The sequence below is a fragment of the Astyanax mexicanus genome, chromosome 5, assembly GCF_023375975.1.
Source record: "Astyanax mexicanus isolate ESR-SI-001 chromosome 5, AstMex3_surface, whole genome shotgun sequence".
NCBI classification, from domain to species: Eukaryota; Metazoa; Chordata; class Actinopteri; order Characiformes; family Acestrorhamphidae; genus Astyanax; species Astyanax mexicanus.
In genome coordinates, this window is record NC_064412.1 from 16,892,293 (window position 1) to 16,913,406 (window position 21,114).

The 21,114-nt window shown below is 36.0% G+C and overlaps 2 protein-coding genes across 7 annotated transcripts in view; one reads left to right on the forward strand and one right to left on the reverse strand.

Annotated features, from left to right (window-relative positions):
- Positions 1–4: 4 nt before the first annotated feature.
- pfkfb4b (6-phosphofructo-2-kinase/fructose-2,6-biphosphatase 4b) lies at positions 5–17,559 on the forward strand. 3 transcript variants are annotated; one of them, XM_007254260.4, is made up of 14 exons: positions 5–206; positions 11,143–11,259; positions 11,776–11,872; positions 11,961–12,027; positions 12,201–12,275; positions 12,403–12,459; positions 12,556–12,677; positions 12,950–13,157; positions 13,277–13,423; positions 13,953–14,057; positions 14,364–14,493; positions 15,068–15,130; positions 15,396–15,460; positions 15,701–17,559. In XM_007254260.4, exons 1-14 carry the CDS (start codon positions 173–175, stop codon positions 15,758–15,760), a joined length of 1,347 nt encoding a protein of 448 aa, XP_007254322.1. In that variant the 5' UTR covers positions 5–172; the 3' UTR covers positions 15,761–17,559. The 3 variants fall into 3 exon arrangements, with proteins under 3 accessions (XP_007254322.1, XP_007254321.1, XP_007254320.1); XM_007254259.4 differs by lacking the exon at positions 5–206 and adding an exon at positions 973–1,062; XM_007254258.4 differs by lacking the exon at positions 5–206 and adding an exon at positions 7,012–7,245.
- Positions 17,560–17,704: 145 nt separating this feature from the next.
- The window catches only part of itpr1a (inositol 1,4,5-trisphosphate receptor, type 1a), a 59,772-nt gene continuing 56,362 nt past the window's right edge, over positions 17,705–21,114 (reverse strand). For all 4 annotated transcript variants that reach the window (XM_022675765.2, XM_022675764.2, XM_022675763.2 and 1 more), the window contains 3 exons: positions 20,196–20,356; positions 18,521–18,682; positions 17,705–18,426 (listed from right to left, as the gene is read on the reverse strand). In XM_022675765.2, coding sequence (XP_022531486.2) covers positions 18,340–18,426; positions 18,521–18,682; positions 20,196–20,356 — 410 coding nt within the window. In that variant the 3' untranslated portion in view covers positions 17,705–18,339. The remainder of the gene's footprint in view (positions 18,427–18,520; positions 18,683–20,195; positions 20,357–21,114) is intronic.

The following is a 21,114-nucleotide window of genomic DNA, read 5'->3' on the forward strand; positions in this document are numbered from 1 at the left end:
ACACACACATACACACACACCCTCTGTACCCATCCACGCGCACTCTTTCTCACTCTCTCTCTCTCTATACCCATCCACACTCTCACTCACTCACTCTCTCTCTCTCTTTCTGTATACCCATCCACACTGAGCGCTTGTAGCACGCTGGCACGCGCAGGGCTCCAGCAACAGCATGAGAGGCTGCACGCGCCACCGGGACAGGGCAGGTAAGCAGGACCCTCGGTGACACGGTCAGTCAGCGGTCAGCAGGGCAGGACACACTAGCTACCCGCGGCTGTGGGGCTCAAACATGGTCACGGAGGTTCATATACAGCACTGACTCGCCATGTTCGAGCATCAGAGAGTGGACGGAGTGTAAACAGCTCGCGGAGCTGCTGCTGCTACAGCTTTAGAGTAAAACATTAACAGTGTAACTGGAGTGTAGGAGGAGCAGAGAGACAGAACTGGGGATATGGTGAAATTTAGTGTCGTGTAGTAAAAAAAGTACACTTTCCTTTCATTAAGCTGTCCGCGCCTGTCTGAGGGCTGTGTTTGCAGTAAAGTAGCTCGTTATAGCAGCAGTTTGTGGAGGTCATGTTGGACTGCATGCAGTTGAATGGAAGTCTGCTGCTAACTGTAGAGCTCCGAGTTGATTCCGGTTACGCAATTTCAGAATGTACTAAAATGAGTCCAAAGTGTGAAACAAACTTCATTGACTGGACTGACAGCGTGTTTTGAGGCTGGGGGCGTCTGTTCGGCAGGTGAACGGATGTGAAGGGGGGGTGTGATGATAAACAAGACGTGTGTGGTGTGTGTGTTGAATGTAAAGAATACTCTAATAAGCCCCACATTTTAAAACGTGTGTCCAAAATTATGTTTATATCATATGAATGTTTTTAAAGCATTTATCCTCCTCATTATAAAACAGCCCAAACAGTCCATGAGTGACGTGTCTTTGGGTCGTGTGTGTGTGTGTGTGTGTGTGTGTGTGTGTGTGTGTGTGTGTGTGTGTTGTGTGAGCTATGGAGAGGGTGTGTGATGGTAGGACAGAGTCGAATATTCCAGCAATGAGATCTAAAAGGGGTAAGTCTATTTTTGAGGAAAGGCTAGTAAATGCACTGTTTCTCTGTGTTTATCACACCATCTAATGTCTGCCTCCTTTAACTTGCTTTCTATCTTCACTTCCATCTCTCCCATCCTCCTCTCCATCTCTTTTGATAAGCCTCTGCTCTCTTTAATGTGTGTATAATGTGTGTAATAGTGTGTGTTACTTAAAACCAGCTGTATGCTGTCATATCACACAACATGCACACACAGAATACTGGAAAGATAGATCCAGGAATCAGTTGCAGTGATAGTGCATGCTGTTCTTCATATTTCTACACAGATAAAAATGGGTGGACACTCAGCCTTTCTCTTTCTGGTTTTATTTCAGGCTTAGTATTTCCTCGTCGCAGGGTATTATTTTTCTTTTCTATCACTCATTCTTCAGCCTCAGTGTGTAGCCTAGTCTTCTGTTGCCTTGCTCTGGTTATGCCTCCCTGTTTTCCTCCTCCCCCTCTCTCTCCTGCTCGCTCCCCCGCCCTCTCTCTCTGCAGTATCTGTGTGAAAGTTCAACTCCATTCCCTCCAATCCCCTTCAGCCTTCAGCAGCAGCACCAGCTCTCTGTGTCTGTCTGCCAGCAAGTGCGACCGTGTGTGTGTTTGTATCAGTATGTACATTTGTATTTGCCCTTCATTATGCATTTACATTTTAAATGCTATTTGATTAAACACTGCTTACACAGATCTGTATCCTCTCCATGATGTCATGCTGCAGTACACACGCGCACACACGCGCACACACAGAGATGGATGGATAAACAGATCTCAGCTACATGTGTATTATAGGCTCAGATATGACGAGCTGTTATGTAAGAAATCTGTTTGACCTGCATAAGAATGCAGGAGAATGAGCAGTAGAGAGATAAGACAGAGTGTAAATACGTGTTTGTGGATATCAGCTAAACAAGACACTGTATACACAACAGTGACAGGAATAATAATAATAATAATATGTATAAGGTTTACCCAAGGACACCGTACAATAGAGCAGTACTATATAGAAGCACATTAAGGTCAATAAACCGTATAGAAAATAAAATGAAGTAAATCAAAGATAAGATAAACATAAGAAAGAACTAGCTGCAAAAGTATGTAAATACTCCAGAAACAAGAGTCACACATGCTCATACAATCATATAGTAGCAACATACAATCATATAGCAGCATCGAAAATAAAATATCAGGGTGTGAAACTGAAACAAAATCAAATCACTTGTGAATGATCTTGGACATAAGAAAGATAGACTATGGAACTATTTACAACTATTTAACTATGTAGTAATGGCCAATAATTCAAAAACAGAAGTCGCTTATTCTTAATAATAGTTTTGGAATTTTTGAATAATTTCAGTTTTCTAATTATGATTTTAAACTTTGAATGTAAATTAAATTGAACACAAATCAGGCCATGACTATCAATTAAGCATAATCAGTCTGCATGCCTTAAATATGGTGAACAGTGTCTATGTGTAAAACACAGACAAAGGATAAAGGATTATATTGTCATCCATATCCAGAACACACAGTTCTATCTAGTAAGTCATGTACTGATCCAGAGTAGAGAACCAGGATCTACATTGAAAAACTCTCCCTCCCTCTAAAACAGCCCTCTGCAGTACGATCACTGCAACTGCAAGTGTGCGGCTCCCATCTAGTGGACCAAAGAAGAGTTGCCTTAAGTGAAACCTTCCATTAACTGTTTTTTTTTATGGAATCTCACAGAAGTCTTTATGTATTGTTTATTTGAAAGGATATTATGGTATAAATAAATATTATATGAAAATGATTCAATAATATTTGAATGTAGTGTTATCTACTTTCATACTAATATTAATAAATCTAATGAAGCAATTCACATTTACATAAATAACTTGAGAATAAAGACCAGTACCATTAAAAGTTTAAAAAGATGATAAATGATGACAGGTGGCAGGTGACCAGATTAATGATAAAACAAATTTAGCCCACACAATTTTAGCTTTGCATAAAACAATAAAATAGGCGAGTTTGTTAAATAAATTAACAATTGACTAAAATCTAAAGAATTTTCATTGCACTGACATATATTATTATACAGATAATGGTGTAAAGGTATATACAAGGTGTTGCATAACACAATTATACCAACAACATATTTTTAGATTTAACACTACCATTTTTAGATTTAACACTACCATTTTTAGATTTAAAACTACCAAGCATTTCATATTAAATTATATATAATACATGTATAGGATCAATGGGCATATATAATAGTAAATAAAACAATTACTTTTGTGTTGTAGACATCATGGCTATAAATAAAGAGGTTCTCTACAGTTTACAATTTCTCATTAATCCACTCTGAATGACTTTGTTTACCTCCCAATAAATAAATAAATAAAATAATCGAGTAATTCGTAGAGTTATGACTAAACATTGTTAAATACAATACAATCAAATTACAAGTAAAATAATAGTATCTACAGCTTTATCTTCTTTAAAATCAGCAATTTAAAAAAAATTCTCATTGAACGTACCAGTAACTTCTGTTTTGGTACCTTTGTAGATTACTTACATCTTATTAACAAAATAAAAGTGTTTTTGTTTGTTTATTTTTGACTGACACGTTTACAAACAGTAACCACTAGTCTGCAATGTGCAATGGCTATGAACATGAAATGAGTTTGGCCATTAGATGGCACTATTTCTATATGTGCATATTTTTTTCTGCAATAGGTCCATAGGTCCAGCATTTCGAGATATATTTTCTAATAATCAGCCTGCATAAATAAATAAGATCTAACCCTCCAATACCAACATTTTAACCTCATTCATGAATTTATTGAATGCAATCAAATCTTCAAAGCAGTGCTCCAATATCTAGCATAAAATTTTCCCAGAAGAAAAGTTGGATTATTCTAAAGTATTCTAAGTATCTAAACCCAGTCTTTATTAGTATTTCTATTCTCCTTTTGTTAAATTTATATCTTTTCACTTTTTAGCTGTTTTTTATTCTTTTTTCAATTTCACATAGTCAGAAAATGGGACATAACAGCTCCTGGTCATACTTTAAAGTAAAAAAAGCGACCCACACTTGAATAGATAGACCCAGGTAACAAGGAGAAATTATATCAATATACCTATTAGATTTTCTTTCTGACATAAAGCCATGCTACATGTATGTGAATATGTGCAACATATGGAAGAGAGGCCCTGTTCTGTTTAGAAAGTGGGACTGAATATAAAATGCTGAAGCAACAAGGATAAGTAAAACAAGTATTCATAAAGCTTTTATTCAGTATAATGTTTATTAAACCTTTTGGCACTATTAAATTGTCAGGGCTCTGTCCTACAATAACAGTATGGGAAGGTGCGTGACACGGTGTTTTAGACCAATAAAAAGCTTAAGTTTAACAGCAACCAGTAACATAACGCGTGCTCAGGGCATGATGAGCATATCATGTACAGAACAGCATGTTCCTTATAAGGTTAAGTGAAGTCAGTCGACAAAAATCAGACAGCCAGTATAATTTCAAGCTGACAGGATATGTGAGTGTGTGAACTTCCCCTGAACCTCCTTCGTTATGTCCTTTTCTATAAGACGTGTTTTTTTATTGGCTGTTGTTGTTTTTATAACTCTGCATGCAGCATTAGGCTGCTGTCCTGACCTCTGATTACTCTATAATACTAAAGCGCGCATTTACTCAACATCTGCACTGCAGAGGATCAACCACTCGCTGGAGTAGGGTTCGCATGATCTTTCTGAGTTATTGCTGCTGTTTTTCTGTGAAAAGCACGAGCCGTTCAGTTCTAGGCCACTGTTTACTACAGTGGGCCCCATAGCCTGTGCACGCCTTCTCGTGCAGTAAGCCTGGTTCGCTATTGGACGACCATTCTCCTCCGAAGCGTTCTGATTGGTCAGAGCCACATTAACATTCACAGCCCATGTGCGCTGCATGTGAACAGCAGAGGACTTCTGTTTTTAAAAATTGTTCAACCCCTCCTGTATGCCGTTTTTTCATCAAAGATGGGCTCTTCTTCTCATTCATATACGGTAGTTTTAAAAAGACTGAACATTTTATTACCATGCTGTCCATTCCGTTTTTTTATTTTTTATTTTTTTTACAAAATAGTATTCCTCAGTGCTTAAAAAAGGTGTTAAAAGTACTTACCTTATATAGATACTATGGTTTAAAAATACTTCTGTAGAACCTCAAGCTTTTACTAAAATAAAAAGCTATTACAAAAATAAAAGTGTAAAAGTACTGGTTTCAAAACTACTTAAAGTATAAAAGTAATGAAGAACCAAAGCTTAGGCGGCGCCACAGGGTCCTATAGTGCACTACCCTTTCTCTTCAAAAGACATTGTTCTTAATTATTATAATGTTATATTACAATGTTAATGTTGGTTTTGGAATGTACTATTCTACCTGTTTTTAGCTGCATTTATGCCTTTTGAAAATGAATGCATTTTAGTACAATGCAAATATATTAAATAAGCTTAGATTGGACATTTTGCTCAAGTTGCTTAAGTTTGATTTGACCTGTACAGGTGTGATTGATCACGTATAAACCAATAGGATGTCGGAATAGTATATGTTTATACTTCTCATCCAACCACAATCAAATTCACTTTATCCAGATGGAGAGATTTATCTGAACAGTTTTTAACGATAAAAAGCCCAAATGAAAACAAGCTGTAATGAAATAGAAGTAACAAAGCTATTTTGAAAGTTTAAATAAGGCAGAAAGTACAGAACTGTGTGAAAATATAAGTAGAACTAAAAAGCCAGCTAAAAAATGAATATTCCAGTATATAAGTGTATAAGTGTAAATAACCAAAGGTTATACTTAGAGAAAAAACGTTACTGTTCGAATTAAGTGAAAAATTGCCCATTTTCACTACAATTTGTTTGCAAATGTATAACTAGGATTGTGAGAAAATATAAGCAAATATATTTAACGCTGTTTAATATACTAGTGCATCTCAAAAAAATGTAATATCATTGAAAAGGTACTTTATTTCAGTGATTCAGTTAAACATATGAGACTCATATATTATATAGATCTATTTTAAGCGTTTATTCCTTTTATTGTTGATGATTATAGCTAACAGCCAATTAAAATCCAAAAATCAATATCTCAGAAAAGAAGAAAATTAATGGCACTGTGGGCAGTGTGCCAATTCCTGCTGGAAAATGAAAATTTATTAGCAGAGGGAATCATGTAGTAAGATTTTCCGGGAAAACACTTCACTGATTTTGGACTTGACATAACACAGTGAACCAACCCCAGCAGATGACATGAATCTCCAAACCATCACTGACCATCAGTAAATTTTACATTTCATTTGGAAAGCAAGGAGGCAGAGTCTGGAGGAAGAGTAGAGAGGCACACAGTCCAAGCTGCTTGAGGTCTAGTGTAAAGTTTCCACAATCAGTGATGGTTTGGAGAGTCATGTAATCTGCTGGTGTTGGTCCACTGTGTTATATCAAGTCCAAAGCCAGTGCATTGTTTTTTTTTTGGAAAATCTTACTTCAGTTTATGCCTCTCTCTAATGACAACTTTTATGGAAAGCGGATTTCATTTTCCAGCAGGACTTGGCACACTGCCAAAAGTATTAATAGGTCAATTGGGATTTTTTTTACATTTTTTTTATTTAACTTATTTTTGGGGTTTCACTGGCTGTAAGCCATAACAATAAAAGAAATAAAAGTTTAAAACAGATGACTCTGTGTGCAATACATGTATATAATATATGAGTTTCTCATTTTCAACTGAATTACTAAAATAAAGTAACTTTTCAATGATATTCTAATTTTTGAGACGCACTAGTATATCCTGTATGTTTTTCATGGGGTTGTCTGCTGTGTGTGTTTTTCTCGTGCGCATCATCTCTTGGTGTTACGGTAAAACGGGTTCTCGCCGTTCCTCAGCCGATATGACATAAGTTGCACCACAACCAGCCGCCCGCCAGTGTCTCGTGCCTTCACGCTCATTAGCTACAAGCCAGCTGTACGGGATCTGTAGAAACGGGATGTTAGCGCTACCGGGAGGATGAACTCCACTGAAGACGTAACGCTGGCAGTCATGCCCCGCGAGCTCACCCAGAACCCGCTGCGGAAGATCTGGATGCCGTGTAAGAACGGTCTTCCGGATAAACACATTTCTCAGAGGAGAGGTGGGTACCGCTTTACCGCTTCACTATTTTACCGCGGTTACCACTGTTTTTTCGCGGTTTTACCGCGGTTAAGCCTCGGGAGCGGCTGGTGCTGTTCACAGCGGAGGGGGTTTAAAGCCGCGTGTTCACTCTCGCTCACAGAAGGCCCGTAAAGTGATGCAACCGCTGACTAAAGAGCTTTACTCGCGTTACCGGATCCTTTTCTTCTTCTGCTGCTGCTGGGCATCATTTCACTAATGGGGTCATTGGGTTCGGCGGGCTCCTGCGTTCATTTATGGCGATAGCTCTAGGTTATATATGTTTAGGGGTATCCTACGAGCTATACATCCTAACCGCCTGAAATAAGTGAAAATTTTATATTACCGTGCATTCCAAACATATTGCGCTATTATTTTAAAAGTAAGCTCCTTTAAATAAAAATAAATGTAAATTATTTTATTATTGTTAATTTTGATACTTAAAAATTGAGCTTTTTATTTTTGCTTTCCTTAAATATGATAACATTTTAGGGTATTTTTGCGATAACCGTATTAAAATATTTTGGCGATATTATTCACGGTCACCCCTATTCACGATATCTATTATTCATTTATTAACAACTTAATCAGCAAAAATATTATGTATGAAACATAGGCACACAAAATTAATTAAAATAAACATTAAATTGCAACATGATTTGTTTTTCCTTTCGCCTTAAACTACTGCTTTGCTCTTCATATTGTTTTTAATATGATTAGTGCTGTTGCCCATACAGAAGCCAGACCCTGAGGAAGGAAATTTTCTTGTCTTTATCATAGCAAAATATGTATATTGATATAGATAGATAGATATGTAGATATCAAGGATAGAAGTCTGCCTATTAAAATAAACACAAAACACACATATGAAATATACATACAAATATACAATTAAAGGGTCACTCTAAAGAAGCATGTTATTGATTGTCAGTCAGTGATAGAAGTAGCTCAACCCATTTATATTAATTGGTTGTTGCTGTGTGTGTCCCGAGGGCTCCTCCACTGCACTAATTTAGAATCGAGTGTGGATCATGAAGACTATGATGATTTTAACACCCAATGTAATACAGGATTTATTTGGCCTTGATGGGAGTGCTGGCTATACAATTTATATTTGAAAAAAAATGGGAAACTTGGAAACTAGTAATATAATATATTGTATTCAAATGTACTGTATTTTTTGGTCCTTCAAGTAATTACTTTATCATTAGTGCTGTCTTGTTTTATTTTTCCCAATTTGTTTTATTCAGCTAACAAATTTAAATTGTGCCATCTAAATTTTCTGGGATATTACTTATTTCTTTTTTTTTTTTCTTTTGTTGATTGTCTGAAAAAAAAATGCCCTTTCCACCAGGGGTCCCCAAAATTTTGCACAAGACTACTAAACACTTTTTGTGTCCATGTGTGTGGAAAGCCTGGCAGCGCTGAGAAAAAGCTGGCACTGGTAAATACGGCATGGGTGTATTGTTGTGGGAAATAGTAAATGGAGCCAAAATGGTGTGTGACCCTGTCAACCCCCCTGCCCTTTGATTTTGGGCTGTCTCATGTTATATAAACCCTGTTTCTCTGTATCCCATACTACACTCTGAGGGCTAGAACAGGAGTGATCAACTCTTGTCCTGGAAGGCTGGGTCCTTCACATTTTAATTAAAATCCAGGCCTAGATTTTGGGGTCACTGGTAATTAACTGAGCACATAGGACCAGTTCCCCAGGTGCTTTAATTAAGCCATGCCTGGACTAGGACATGTATGCGGATGGTTGGTTTATCATCATATCTGCCTCTTAGATAAAGGAGAGGTGAAAAACAGACTAAGTATGTGTACTTGGATGAGTATAATGACAGAATTGTGTGTCAGTAGTGGTATAAACAATGTTTATGGTCATGTGAACTTTGTTAAAGAATTGACTTTGTTAAAGGGTTAGGAACCTAGCAAATGTGCTTACGTGGGGCTCACATGGGTGTAACATGGGCTAGGTGGGTTTCAGGTGGGGGCATAGGCTTTGAGTGAGTGTGTACATGGGGTTTGTACCGGAATCCAGTTGGGCTTCCCAAATAGGCCTCATTGTTATAGCCCACCTTAATCTTACATGGGTCTCGTCTAGGCCCTGTGTTCGATTTACAACCCAGAGCGTGCCCCTGTTTACCCCACCTGGTTCCATCGCTGACCCTAAGGGGGGCCCCCCCATCACTGACATTTGTATATGTGGGCCAACATCGGCATGCCAACATTGGCATAGTGTTTGGATAAAGAAAACCATGAACAGTGAGACCATGAAAACAGAATATTTTGAATAACTTCCAACTATTTTCTTGCATGTAAAGGTTTTACACTGAGCTATGATATTTTCTTTATTCAGGTGAAGTGGAAAGCAGTGCTGCTAGAGGAGTTGTAGCAGATGTGTTCTCAAAAGTCCCACTGTGCAGTGTTTTTTACTTCTGTATTTTTTGGGACATTCGGTGCTGGGTAAATGAAATGTTTTACTGACTGTAGATATTAATATTCTCAACTTGATTATTTTACCAATCAGACAAAATGTAATTTACCTAATTTATGCTAGCCACTCTTGTTAGTTAATGGTAGAACCCTTTCTTTTAGATTGTTTCTTAGCAACAGGGACACACACAGCAAGAAATGTGGCTTGGAAAACACCATGACCCCCTCTAAGAAACACAGTGTGCCTTGTGATGTTTATCTTTCATACAAAACCGGCTGCCTTAGTTAGTGCTAATTTGTATTAAGCCTCATTCAAAATGTGGTTCAGGCTGATACACCTTCAGTATGTTGTTCATTCAGTGTAAATAGGCAAAGCTAAAGTTGTGTAAGCTAAACTTGTAAGCATTTTCATGACCTTAAAGATAATATTAAAAATAATAAAGTATTTATATTATTATTATTATTATTATTATTATTATTATTATTATTATTATTATTATTTCAGAATAATTTTCCAAATAAGATTTCTAAAATGTTTATTGGTATAGCTATAGTGATTGTTGTACTGTTGTACTGTTGTTTTTTTTTCAATTTTCAAAAACACAGTATATTTTTAATATTACTTTACTTGTAAAGATTGGTGGCAGATAGCAGTGTTGTATTTTTATACTCTTGTTATATTCAACTTTTATTATTGCATGTAAAGTGAACTTTTTTATTATTCAAATTTTATAAATATATATTTTTCATTGCTTTTTTTAGTGTTATTGCCAGTACACAGCCTTATATAACACTGAGCATAATTGGGCCTTAATGCATCTCAGAGCTGCACACACAGGAACTAAACACCTCTTGGAAACCTTATATACTGGTTAAATAGATTATATTCTTTCCCAGACTCTTTTCCATTCATTTACTCCTGGGCTTAGTTTAGTTTCAATCACTTTACAGACTTCTTTGAGCAGCTTAATGCTGAACTTAAATGAACTAACCATCCATTAGTTCTAACCTGTTATGGCGAAACTTAGATTATCACACACTTCAGTGAATATAGTAATTACACTGGTTTGTATAAAAACCTGATTCTTTTTACTTAGGTTTGAGAATAAGGACCCTCGTATGAAGATTCTCATTTAGAGTACTTCATGTTACAGAAAATGTGTCATTGATGGAGGACTGTGTGTAAAGTGTAAAGTCTGTGTGTGTGGTGCTCCACTGTAGTCTCTCTGCATGGTTGGCTCTTTCAGCTGAGATTCACTCAGAGATGAACAAAGAGGGCATTCATTTTTCTCTCAGGTTTGGTGAATTCACATTCCAGTGTGTCATTCACTCTGGTTATTTTCACGTGTTTGTGTGGAGTACATAAAACTGCTTTAAAAAAATAATTTTATATTGTAATTTACTGACTTTCTGTCTTTTTTTCTTTGTCTTGCTTGGCTTTTAGTATGCATGACCAACTGTCCTACCCTCATTGTGACTGTGGGATTGCCGGCCAGGGGAAAAACCTACATTTCTAAGAAACTCACTCGCTACCTCAACTGGATTGGTGTACCGACTAAAGGTAGTTCACACTTATACACTAGACACATTGCTTAGATGAAACATATGGGGTGGATGAGGAAAAATGCTCTTTTTTTTGCTACAGGAACAGTTTCTAATTTTTGGGTTGGAATGGAACATTTGCTGTAAAAAAAAAAAAAAAAAAAAGTCTCATTCGGCCCAACAGATTTAGTGATTTTGGATGTTGGGTGACAAGTTCTGTACTGCAAACGCCACTCCAACTCATCCAAATGATATTAGATATTAGGCTTCCTCTAGTAGTTATTTTGCATTGGGCATGGTGACCTTTGGCTCAAATGCTGCTGCTTCAATGTATCACTTCTTATTGTCATTATATTTCTCAGCAGATTATACAAGCTGTGTTTACGCAGTTAAGCACCTGTGTCAGCAAATTGCTCACTTTAAATTAGCCCATGTGTTCACAACAAATTAGAATTGCATTCAGACACACTGTATACATAATCCATAAAGTTCAAGATGTCTCTTTTACTGTTTATTGTTTCTTTTGTGTTTTAAGAGTTTAATGTTGGGCAGTATCGGAGGGAGTGCGTGAAAATATACAAGAACTTCGAGTTCTTCCGCCCTGACAATGAAGAGGGGCTAAAGATCAGGAAGTAAGTCAGTTTGCTTCAGTGTGGTTTTGTTAATTTGTAACTAGTTGAACTTTTAAATGAATGGTGCGTTGTGTTTCTGTGTTTATAGGCAGTGTGCTCTGACTGCGCTGAACGATGTCAGACAGTACCTCAGTGTGGAAGGAGGACAAGTGGCTGTGAGTAGAATTAATGCATAACTGCACATTTTAGTGAATATTATGTTGCATATAGTATAAGACTTAACTAAGATAAGTTCATAATGGAGGTGTATACTGAGATATACTGAGATTACCAGAAAAAGAAGTTCTAAAGTACTGTGGTTAATAGTTGCATGTGTTAACCCTGACAGGTATTTGATGCCACTAACACTACAAGAGAGAGGAGGGGGATGATTATGAGGTTTGCAGAGCAAAATGGCTACAAGGTACTGAAGTTCACCACAGATGCTGAGATCCTTAAGTGCTTAATAAATGCTTTAAGGTCCTCATGAATCTTTTTACAGACTGCTGATATTTGTGTGTTTTTAATATTGGTGTGTTTGCTGATATTAGGTGTTTTTTGTGGAGTCTGTTTGTGAAGACCCTGAAGTTATTGCCCAGAACATTGTAGTAAGTCTGTAGTTTCAATATTAAGATCATTTATCATTTAAATGAATAATTTATAATATTCATGTAACTTCACAAGTTATTTGTTTGTCAAAGCAGCAGGTGAAGTTGGGCAGTCCAGACTACATTGACTGCAACACTGAAGAGGCCGTTCAGGACTTCATGAAGAGGATCAAATGTTATGAAAACTCTTATCAGCCACTGGATGAGATTTTAGACAGGTAGGACATTACATTATTTTTGTTTTATAATTTTGGATTATTGAATTTTATAAATCTGTTTTGTTTGTTTTTAAGACGGTTATACTGTACATATTTATTTTGTGCTGACTTTTTTGAGTTTTTATAAGTTATATTCATAAAATCTGAATAAAAACAGAATAATAAAGTTTCTATAAACAGACTGTATAGAGTAAAGAGCATTTATAATTTACTTTTAGTTTTAAAATGAAGGGGGTTTGATGCTTATTGTAGTGTTTGTTGTCTTTGATTAGGGAGCTGTCCTACATTAAAGTGATGGATGTGGGTCGACGATATTTAGTAAATCGTGTGCAGGATCACATTCAGAGCCGGATTGTGTATTACCTGATGAACATCCACATCACTCCACGCTCCATCTACCTCTGTCGACACGGAGAGAGCGATCTTAACATCAGAGGACGCATTGGTGGGGATTCAGGCCTGTCAACCCGAGGGAAAGAGGTGTGTGTTACGAGTGAATCACAATTTGCATGAATTTATTTATTTTAACTATAAAAATATAGGTGAATTTATTATTTTATTGTTCTGTTCCTAACTAAGACATTTTTTCTCTTTTTCAGTTTGCACATTGTCTAGGAAAATTCATTCAGGATCAGAATATAAAAGATCTGAAAGTTTGGACCAGTCAGATGAAACGAACCATCCAAACAGCCGAGGCTCTGGGTGTTCAGTATGAACAGTGGAAAGCTCTCAATGAAATTGATGCTGTACGTGTGTTGACCCATGTTAACTTTACTTAACTAAAATAACAAGTTTCCATATTCCTGTACTTGCCTCCATATATAGCTCTGGAAAAAAAATGAAGAGACCACTTTAGTTTCTGAATCAGTTTCTCTAATGAGAAATGGCTGAAATAACAAAAAAGATGCAGCGCTTTTAGACCTCAAATAATGCAAAGAAAACAATTTCATATGGATAAAGTTTAGAAATCAATATTTGGTGAAATAACCCTGGTTTTTAATGTATCTGGGCATGTTCTCCTCCACCAGTCTTACACACTGCTTTTGGATAACTTTATGCCTTTACTACTGGTACAGAAAATTCAAGCAGTTCAGTTTGGTTTGATGGCTTGTGATCATAAATCATCCTCTTGATTATATTCCAGAGGTTTTCAATTTGGTAAAATCAAAGAAACTCATAATTTTAAGTGGTTTCTTGTTTATTATTATTATTATTTTTTTCAGAGTTGAATTTCACTTGTGATCTATGTAGTTTAAATTCTGCTTATGTCTGTAGGGAGTATGTGAAGAGATGAGGTATGAAGAGATCCAGGAACATTACCCACTGGAGTTTGCTCTGCGTGACCAGGACAAGTATCGCTACCGTTACCCTAAAGGAGAGGTATGTGAAATCACTCTTTAATGTTCTTTTGATTTTGCTCAAATACTTGGTTATGTCTGGACATCAGTATACAATATAACTGGATTAAATTCGGATAATCTTGGAGCGTGGAAAACAGTGGTGGTTATATTAGAAAGACTGTATTTAAAAGTGTAAAAAGGCTATTTTTACAAAGGGTGTAGCATGCTCACTAATATGCTGTAATTAGCCTTGAACAGAGACCATATTTTAATGTATGAATATTAATATCTGTAATATTTATTGTCAGAAGGCTGAAAAACATTTAACACACTGTCTATGTATTAGTCGTATGAGGACCTGGTACAGCGTCTGGAGCCGGTGATCATGGAGTTGGAAAGGCAGGAGAATGTTCTGGTCATCTGCCACCAGGCTGTGATGCGCTGCCTTCTCGCTTACTTCTTGGACAAAAGCGCAGGTATCTCAGTCATTTTCTTCTAGTCGAGTATCTTCATAATTGTTCGAAACCGATAAAGACCCCTTCTAATGAACACATTATTAGATTTAAGTTGCGCCCATTGCTGACATAGATGTGCAAAAGCAAACTGTCTAGTTTCTGTAGCATATTTAATAGCAGGTGTGGGATGTACAGGGGTATAAATCCCCAAGCAGTGCACTCTAGAACAGTGGAATGTTGTTTACTGGAATGATGGTGCTTTATCGGATACTTTTAGAATAATTTTGTGTGGTGAGAATAAAATCCAACATTCTGGCTCCACCTAATGTTCTTGTCAATGAATGCAATTAAATCCACACGGAAATTCTCCAAAATCTAGCAGATATATTTTCTTAAAGATAAGATAAGATAAGACTTCAATACTATAATAATATACTGTAAAATAATTTGTAAGAATTGTCCCAGTTCTTTTGTCTATATAGTGTATAACATCAGGATTGGCCTCTCAACAATAACTCTAAGCACTGATCATTTCTAAACTTATTTATCTGGCTGGGTTGTTCACTGGTTCTTTTTGTGGTGTGTTTTGTTCTAGATGAGTTGCCTTATCTGAAATGTCCCCTACACACCGTGCTGAAGCTGACCCCAGTGGCTTATGGTGAGAGAATCTTCTATTCCTCCTGAATGCCTATATGTAACATGCATGCTGTAAAATTACACTGAAATGCAAATATTCATGATTTATATAATTATGACTAAAGATCGTAGAGTAATTGTTTCTCTACGGTGTAACATAATGAAATGTAAAAACAAAAGCGTAAAAAAGGTCTTTAAAATCAGTCCTTTGTGCCTACTCTCTGCCCTCAGGGTGTTTGTGTTTTTCCATAAATGGCTTATTAGTATTTTCTATTTTTTTATGCCAGGATGTAAAGTACAGTCCATCTATCTCAATGTGGAGGCAGTGAACACCCACAGGGACAAACCCGAGGTATGTAGTCTAGAGATTTCCTCTGTTTATTAAAAAATATGAATAAATATCATTTTTGTATTCTTGAAAAAATGGTAATTGATCTGAAGAGAAATAAATTAGATTAGCCGGCCTTCTTTCAAATCAGATTTGAGCCCCTTTCATCACATCAAATATGCAATCTCAGACAAATCAAATGTGTGAGAAACGTGTACATTTAGATGCTGTTTATTTGTTATTTAAATCACTTTTTCTCCTCAGAATGTCAATATTTCCCGTCTGTCGGAGGAAGCTCTTTTCACAGTCCCGGCCCACCAGTAACCCACATATCTCAGACACCGCACACAGCCGTCAGACACCAGACCCTCTTCACCTGATCAGCACTCCTGCTTCATTAGTCTTATTTTGTAGATCTTTTTTGTTGTTGTTGATCCTGAAGCATACAGAATATGCATGATTTGATTATTTTTTCTTATTAGTGTTAAAAGTGATGACTGGAATCCAGTTCTTTGAGTATAAACCCTAGTTTTGCGGGGTGAGTGTGTTTACATGAGTGTCATTTTGCAAACTTAATGCCAGTGCAGAATGGATGTGAAGATCATTTTTGGGGACAAAAGTTTTCTATTTTTTTTTCCCAATATATTTTGTTTCCAAGATTTTTTTTCTTAAGTATTGTTGTTTTTGTTTTGTTTTTTCTTTGACTGATTTCATACATTCCTTGAAGAAATATTGTACGTCCCTCTTGGGAAGACTTGTGTACTATTTCTATTTGTTAATAGCACTTTCTTACCTTTTTGTTTCTTTCCTTTTCTTGTCTTTTTTTGGTAATGGTGATGTTGGTGGCGATGGTGGGGGTATAGTGAAATACACTGTGCAACACAAACCAAAGTCTATTGAAGACTTCTATAAGCTCAGTAAGTTTTATTCATTCCTCTATTCAGTCTAAATTAATATTTAAATCCCAAAGAGCAAAAAAAAAAAAAAAAATAAAAATAAGCAGTTGAGGCTAAATGTGCTGATTTCACGTTTTAGCAAGCCACCGTAAAAGTGTATTGGTCAGATTTTGACCGGTGGCTGGTATTTAAAGTAATGCTAATTTGGTTAAAGGGTTTGCTGGTATGTGGCGCTAGTGTTGCTAATAGTAATTGTTTCCTGGAAGTTGTGTATCTTTTTATGTTTTCTTTGAAATCTCATTAGAACAGTATGTAAAAATGATTTTCAATGTTTAACCAACTTTATTAATGTCTTACTGAACCTTCAACTGGTGTAGAATTTTAAATCATCTCTAACTTTTTTTTCTGCAATCGATAAAAAAAAAATCAGATTGCATAATATTTCAGTAACATCAGAATGTGATGTGAATGTGGCTCCATTTTCTACTCCAGTAATTTCATACTGCACAGATGAATGCAATATATTTATTTCATGAGCACTTTTCATTGTAAGCAGAAAGAAATGGGAGAGCCTAGTGTTCTGTGTCAATGTGTAAATACCTGTAAATCTGTGAATATTTATAAAGTGATTCTCAGCAGATAACAGTAGCATGCATTAACTGCTGTTAGATTAATGCCTGGATACACTAAGCTGATACTGTCATAATGTTTAAAATATGCTACTGGTGATCCCACACCTGTGTGCTGTTCAAAATCATTCAACGTGTGACTGCACTTTTACATAAGTTAAACATTTGTGTTGAACAGAAAAATAAAAACAGCTTGGTTTCTGCTGTTGCCTCTACAGAGGTGCATGAATCACTCCAGAATCTCTCATAGTGAAGATGATCAAAGTGAATCTTTGAACAAAAATAACATACATTTCTACTGTTCATCTTTGCTATGTCACTCAATCTGTTAGTCTCAATTATATTAATTATTGTGTAATTTTCTTAATCCAGAGTTTAGACGCACAATTTGTTTAAGCGATTTTAGTCTTTGGTCCAGTTTTCAAAAGAAAAAGACTTATATCTGTTCAGTTTTCAAAGTAGATGTGATTAAACTGGTCCATGCGAAACATACTACTCTTTATATTCATTTGTTTGTATTATATTTTTGTGTAAAGTATTTTTGCGTTGTTAAGTGCTAATGTTCAAGTTCTGATTAAAAAACACTCATGATACACAAGTGTGCAAGTCTTTTAGTGATTCTTCTTTTGAATAAAGTTTTTAATATTAGGTCAAACAAAATCTAGGTAAATGTAAAATTCTGTAGTGAAGAAATATCTTTGGTTTTCTTACAACATTGCATGGCAGCAAAAATACAGAAGTCATTCTTAAAACAGATTTTTATGTGCATACATATAAAAACCTACAAAAATCTCAAAGCAAATCCTACCTGACAGGGTCAGGGAAAAATAGAGATGTACCCACAGTTATTGACAACAACTGGACACTCGTGAAAGCATCTCATAATACTAGTTATAAACAGTGCAAAGACTCTCTGTGAGTGATGTCTATTGACAAAGTAGTTGTATATCTGAGAAATTCATGCTACACACAATATAACAGTGGGAAAATATATAACTTTAGTGCCCAGTTAGTCAATCCATGAACGTACCAGTGAAGTCGAGTATCAAATGCGAATAAAATATGAACATTCTGTAGAGGCATATGTTTTAAGTGGTCAGTGGTTTCCATTATCAGTGTGGGTTAAGCCTCTGGCACCGGAGATTCCTTCATTTAGAGGCTTTTTTATGGCACTTGGGTGACTTAGGCAGACTGGGCTGTATAGGCATAAGCATGGAAGACAGTTTTCTCATTTAGAAAAATGTAGACTGCATTACGTTCCCTCAAATCACTCCATTATTTAAGGCTGCATCTGATATATGATTAAATCTTTCTTTCTGTCTTCTCTCACGCACAAGCACACACACATTAATCTTCCTGTTGAACTGACCCTTTCCACTCAGGCAGGCTGCTGTGGGTTAATATTGAGGTGGGCGGGGTTCCCCAGTAGTCCGATCCGCTGCTTATGCTTCCTCTGTTCAGTCATCTACAATAGTAGTAGAAAAGAAATCATAAAGAGTCTGAACATATATTTTTGTACATACAGACACACACACACAGACACAAATACAGGCACACACCTGCTCTTTGAGCTCAGTGAGCTGATTGGTGAGGTTGGAGACGAGCCTCATGGTGGACTCGAGTTTCTCCTGCAGACAACGCAACTCGTTCTGCTCCCCTTCTCCATCACTGCTCACCAGAGACATCGCTCGCATTCGTGGGAACCAGTCCAGATTGTGTTCCTGTGAAAAGAGAGTTACTCTTCGAGGACCTATTGTTTAAATTAAGAGCATATTGCTTCCCTATAAACACAACATATCTGGCCTGTTTACACCTGGTCACTGCATGTGTCTTAAGTATCAGGATTACATAAGGTCAAAACACAAAAAATGTATGTGAAAACACAGCCAAGATGCATTTAAAATAGGGTTGCACCGATACCGTATCAGTATTGGCGCCGATACTGGCACTTACACACAGTATCGGTATCGGCATTGGGTATCTTAAAGAAACGCAGTGCACAATATCTTGTAATAAAAATTTTAAATAGAAAATCTGAAAAGCGTCTAAAACCTTTCCTGGTTTTTACCATATTTTGATCATTATATGTTAAATTGAAACATTTTCGACAACAGGAGCTCTGTGTCAATCATTATCTACTGCAGCCAATCATCTTAACAGAGCTTTAAAAAAAAAGGCGGAAACTGCAGAGCAGCCAATCAGGTTATTATATTTTATTCAGGATAAGATAGTTGGTATCAGTATCGGTACTCTGTATCGGCAGATACCAGAAAAGCTGGTATCGGTAAGGAAAAAGTGGAATCGGTGCATATCTAATTTAAAACAGATAAAACTAAAAATCTGATCTATCAAACCACTTCAAGAGGTCTAAGACACATTAGAACCATGTAATAGCAGTGTAAACACAACCAGCTCTCTAAAACAACTTCAACAACCAAAACTCCTTCCAGTACAACTAAGACACCAGTAATAACTGCTGTGTAATACGTAAATCTGCAGATTTTGTTCCACACATTAATTGGATTTTGACTACCAAGTGTAATGCAAATGGCTAATGGCTTTTTAGGACTCAATCCAGTTACCAGCCACAAAAATGACAAACATACATAAGTGTACAGTGTTTTTTCATTTAAAGCAGCAGTCCTTAAGATTTTTTTTCTTTTAAATTGAAAGCAGTATTATAGAAATAATACTGCTTTCAATTTGGGACGGGACAAAATATTATAATAAATTACATAAATTTGCATCAGCCTTCTCTGGTTACCTGACCAAGCATAGTGCTGCTAATAGTGCTACAAGTGCTACTGTACACATGGAGAGATCAGAACAGCAAACTCAGTCTTAATCTGCTCATTATTGCAACGTTAGAAAAAAAAACAAAGAAACCCAGATTTAGAGCTGAAGAAAAACTGAGCTAAAAGAGAGTCCTCGCTAAAATCACCAGATTTATTTACTTTAAAATGACTCTGCACCACAAAGCAGCCTTTAAATATACTTTCCCAAAACTTACCGACTGCCACTTTAAAACATGCAAATACAATTAAATATGTAAAACAAGTATATTGAGTACATTAGTGTGCTGAGTCTAATAAGACTTTGTGGTGCAATATTTGTGAGGGAACACACACTGCACTGTGACAGAAATAATATGAATATATATAAAAATCTTGTTTTTTTTTAAATGTTTTATTCATTTTGTTGCTTCCTGTAGACTCAATGACTTATTTTACTCACCTTGATCATCTGAGCCACGTAGCTCTCAGGACCAGTGTACTCAGTGGAGTCTTTGACTCTGACCAGCACGATGAAGTACAGGTAATGCCACAGGTTGTGCTCCTCTTTGATATGCTCTTCAAACGTCACTGTTTTATTATCAAACTTATCTCTCTCCAAACCTGCAGAAACATGACACAAAATATATATATGTACCTAAATAGTATACCTAAAATATATTCATTTGATCAAAACACAAACATTTAAATATTTTTAAGAATACTTAGAGATACATGTGATATTAACACAGGAACAGGTCTTATACATTTTTTTAACCAATAAATTTTAATGTCTTCTCCATGCCTTCAAGGCAAATTTTCAGGACCATACGAATTTTTAAAACATCAGCGCAGACAATGACAATAAAACCAAAAATCAACTAAAACTATAATTAAAATTGATTATAGTAGGCCTAAAATGAATCAGATAAAATGTTGACACAATCTTTAATAATAAAATGTGTCAGATCCTGAGAGCTCCATTGTGTAGGGCTACATTACTGATTTAACTCTGAGCTGACATATTTTTTAGCTCAAAATAGATTTTCACCATCGATAAACTGAAACACTAAAATTTGTAGACCAAATTTTCATGACTTTTCCAAAACTTTCTGAGTATTTTTATTCTTCCAAATCTTAGCCAGGCCTGGAAAAAGCTATTTTCAGAGTCCATGACTTTTCCTATTTTTTATGACCTTACAAACCCTGCATGAAACTTAAAAATAAACTACACAAAATAAATGTATTTACCACAAATTTTCATAAAAGAGAAATGTTAGGAAGCGGAACATTATTTACTACTTAAAATATATAAAAAACTGAATCAGCTACAGCACATCAACTGAATATGATAAGAACATTATTGATGTATTATTTTCACA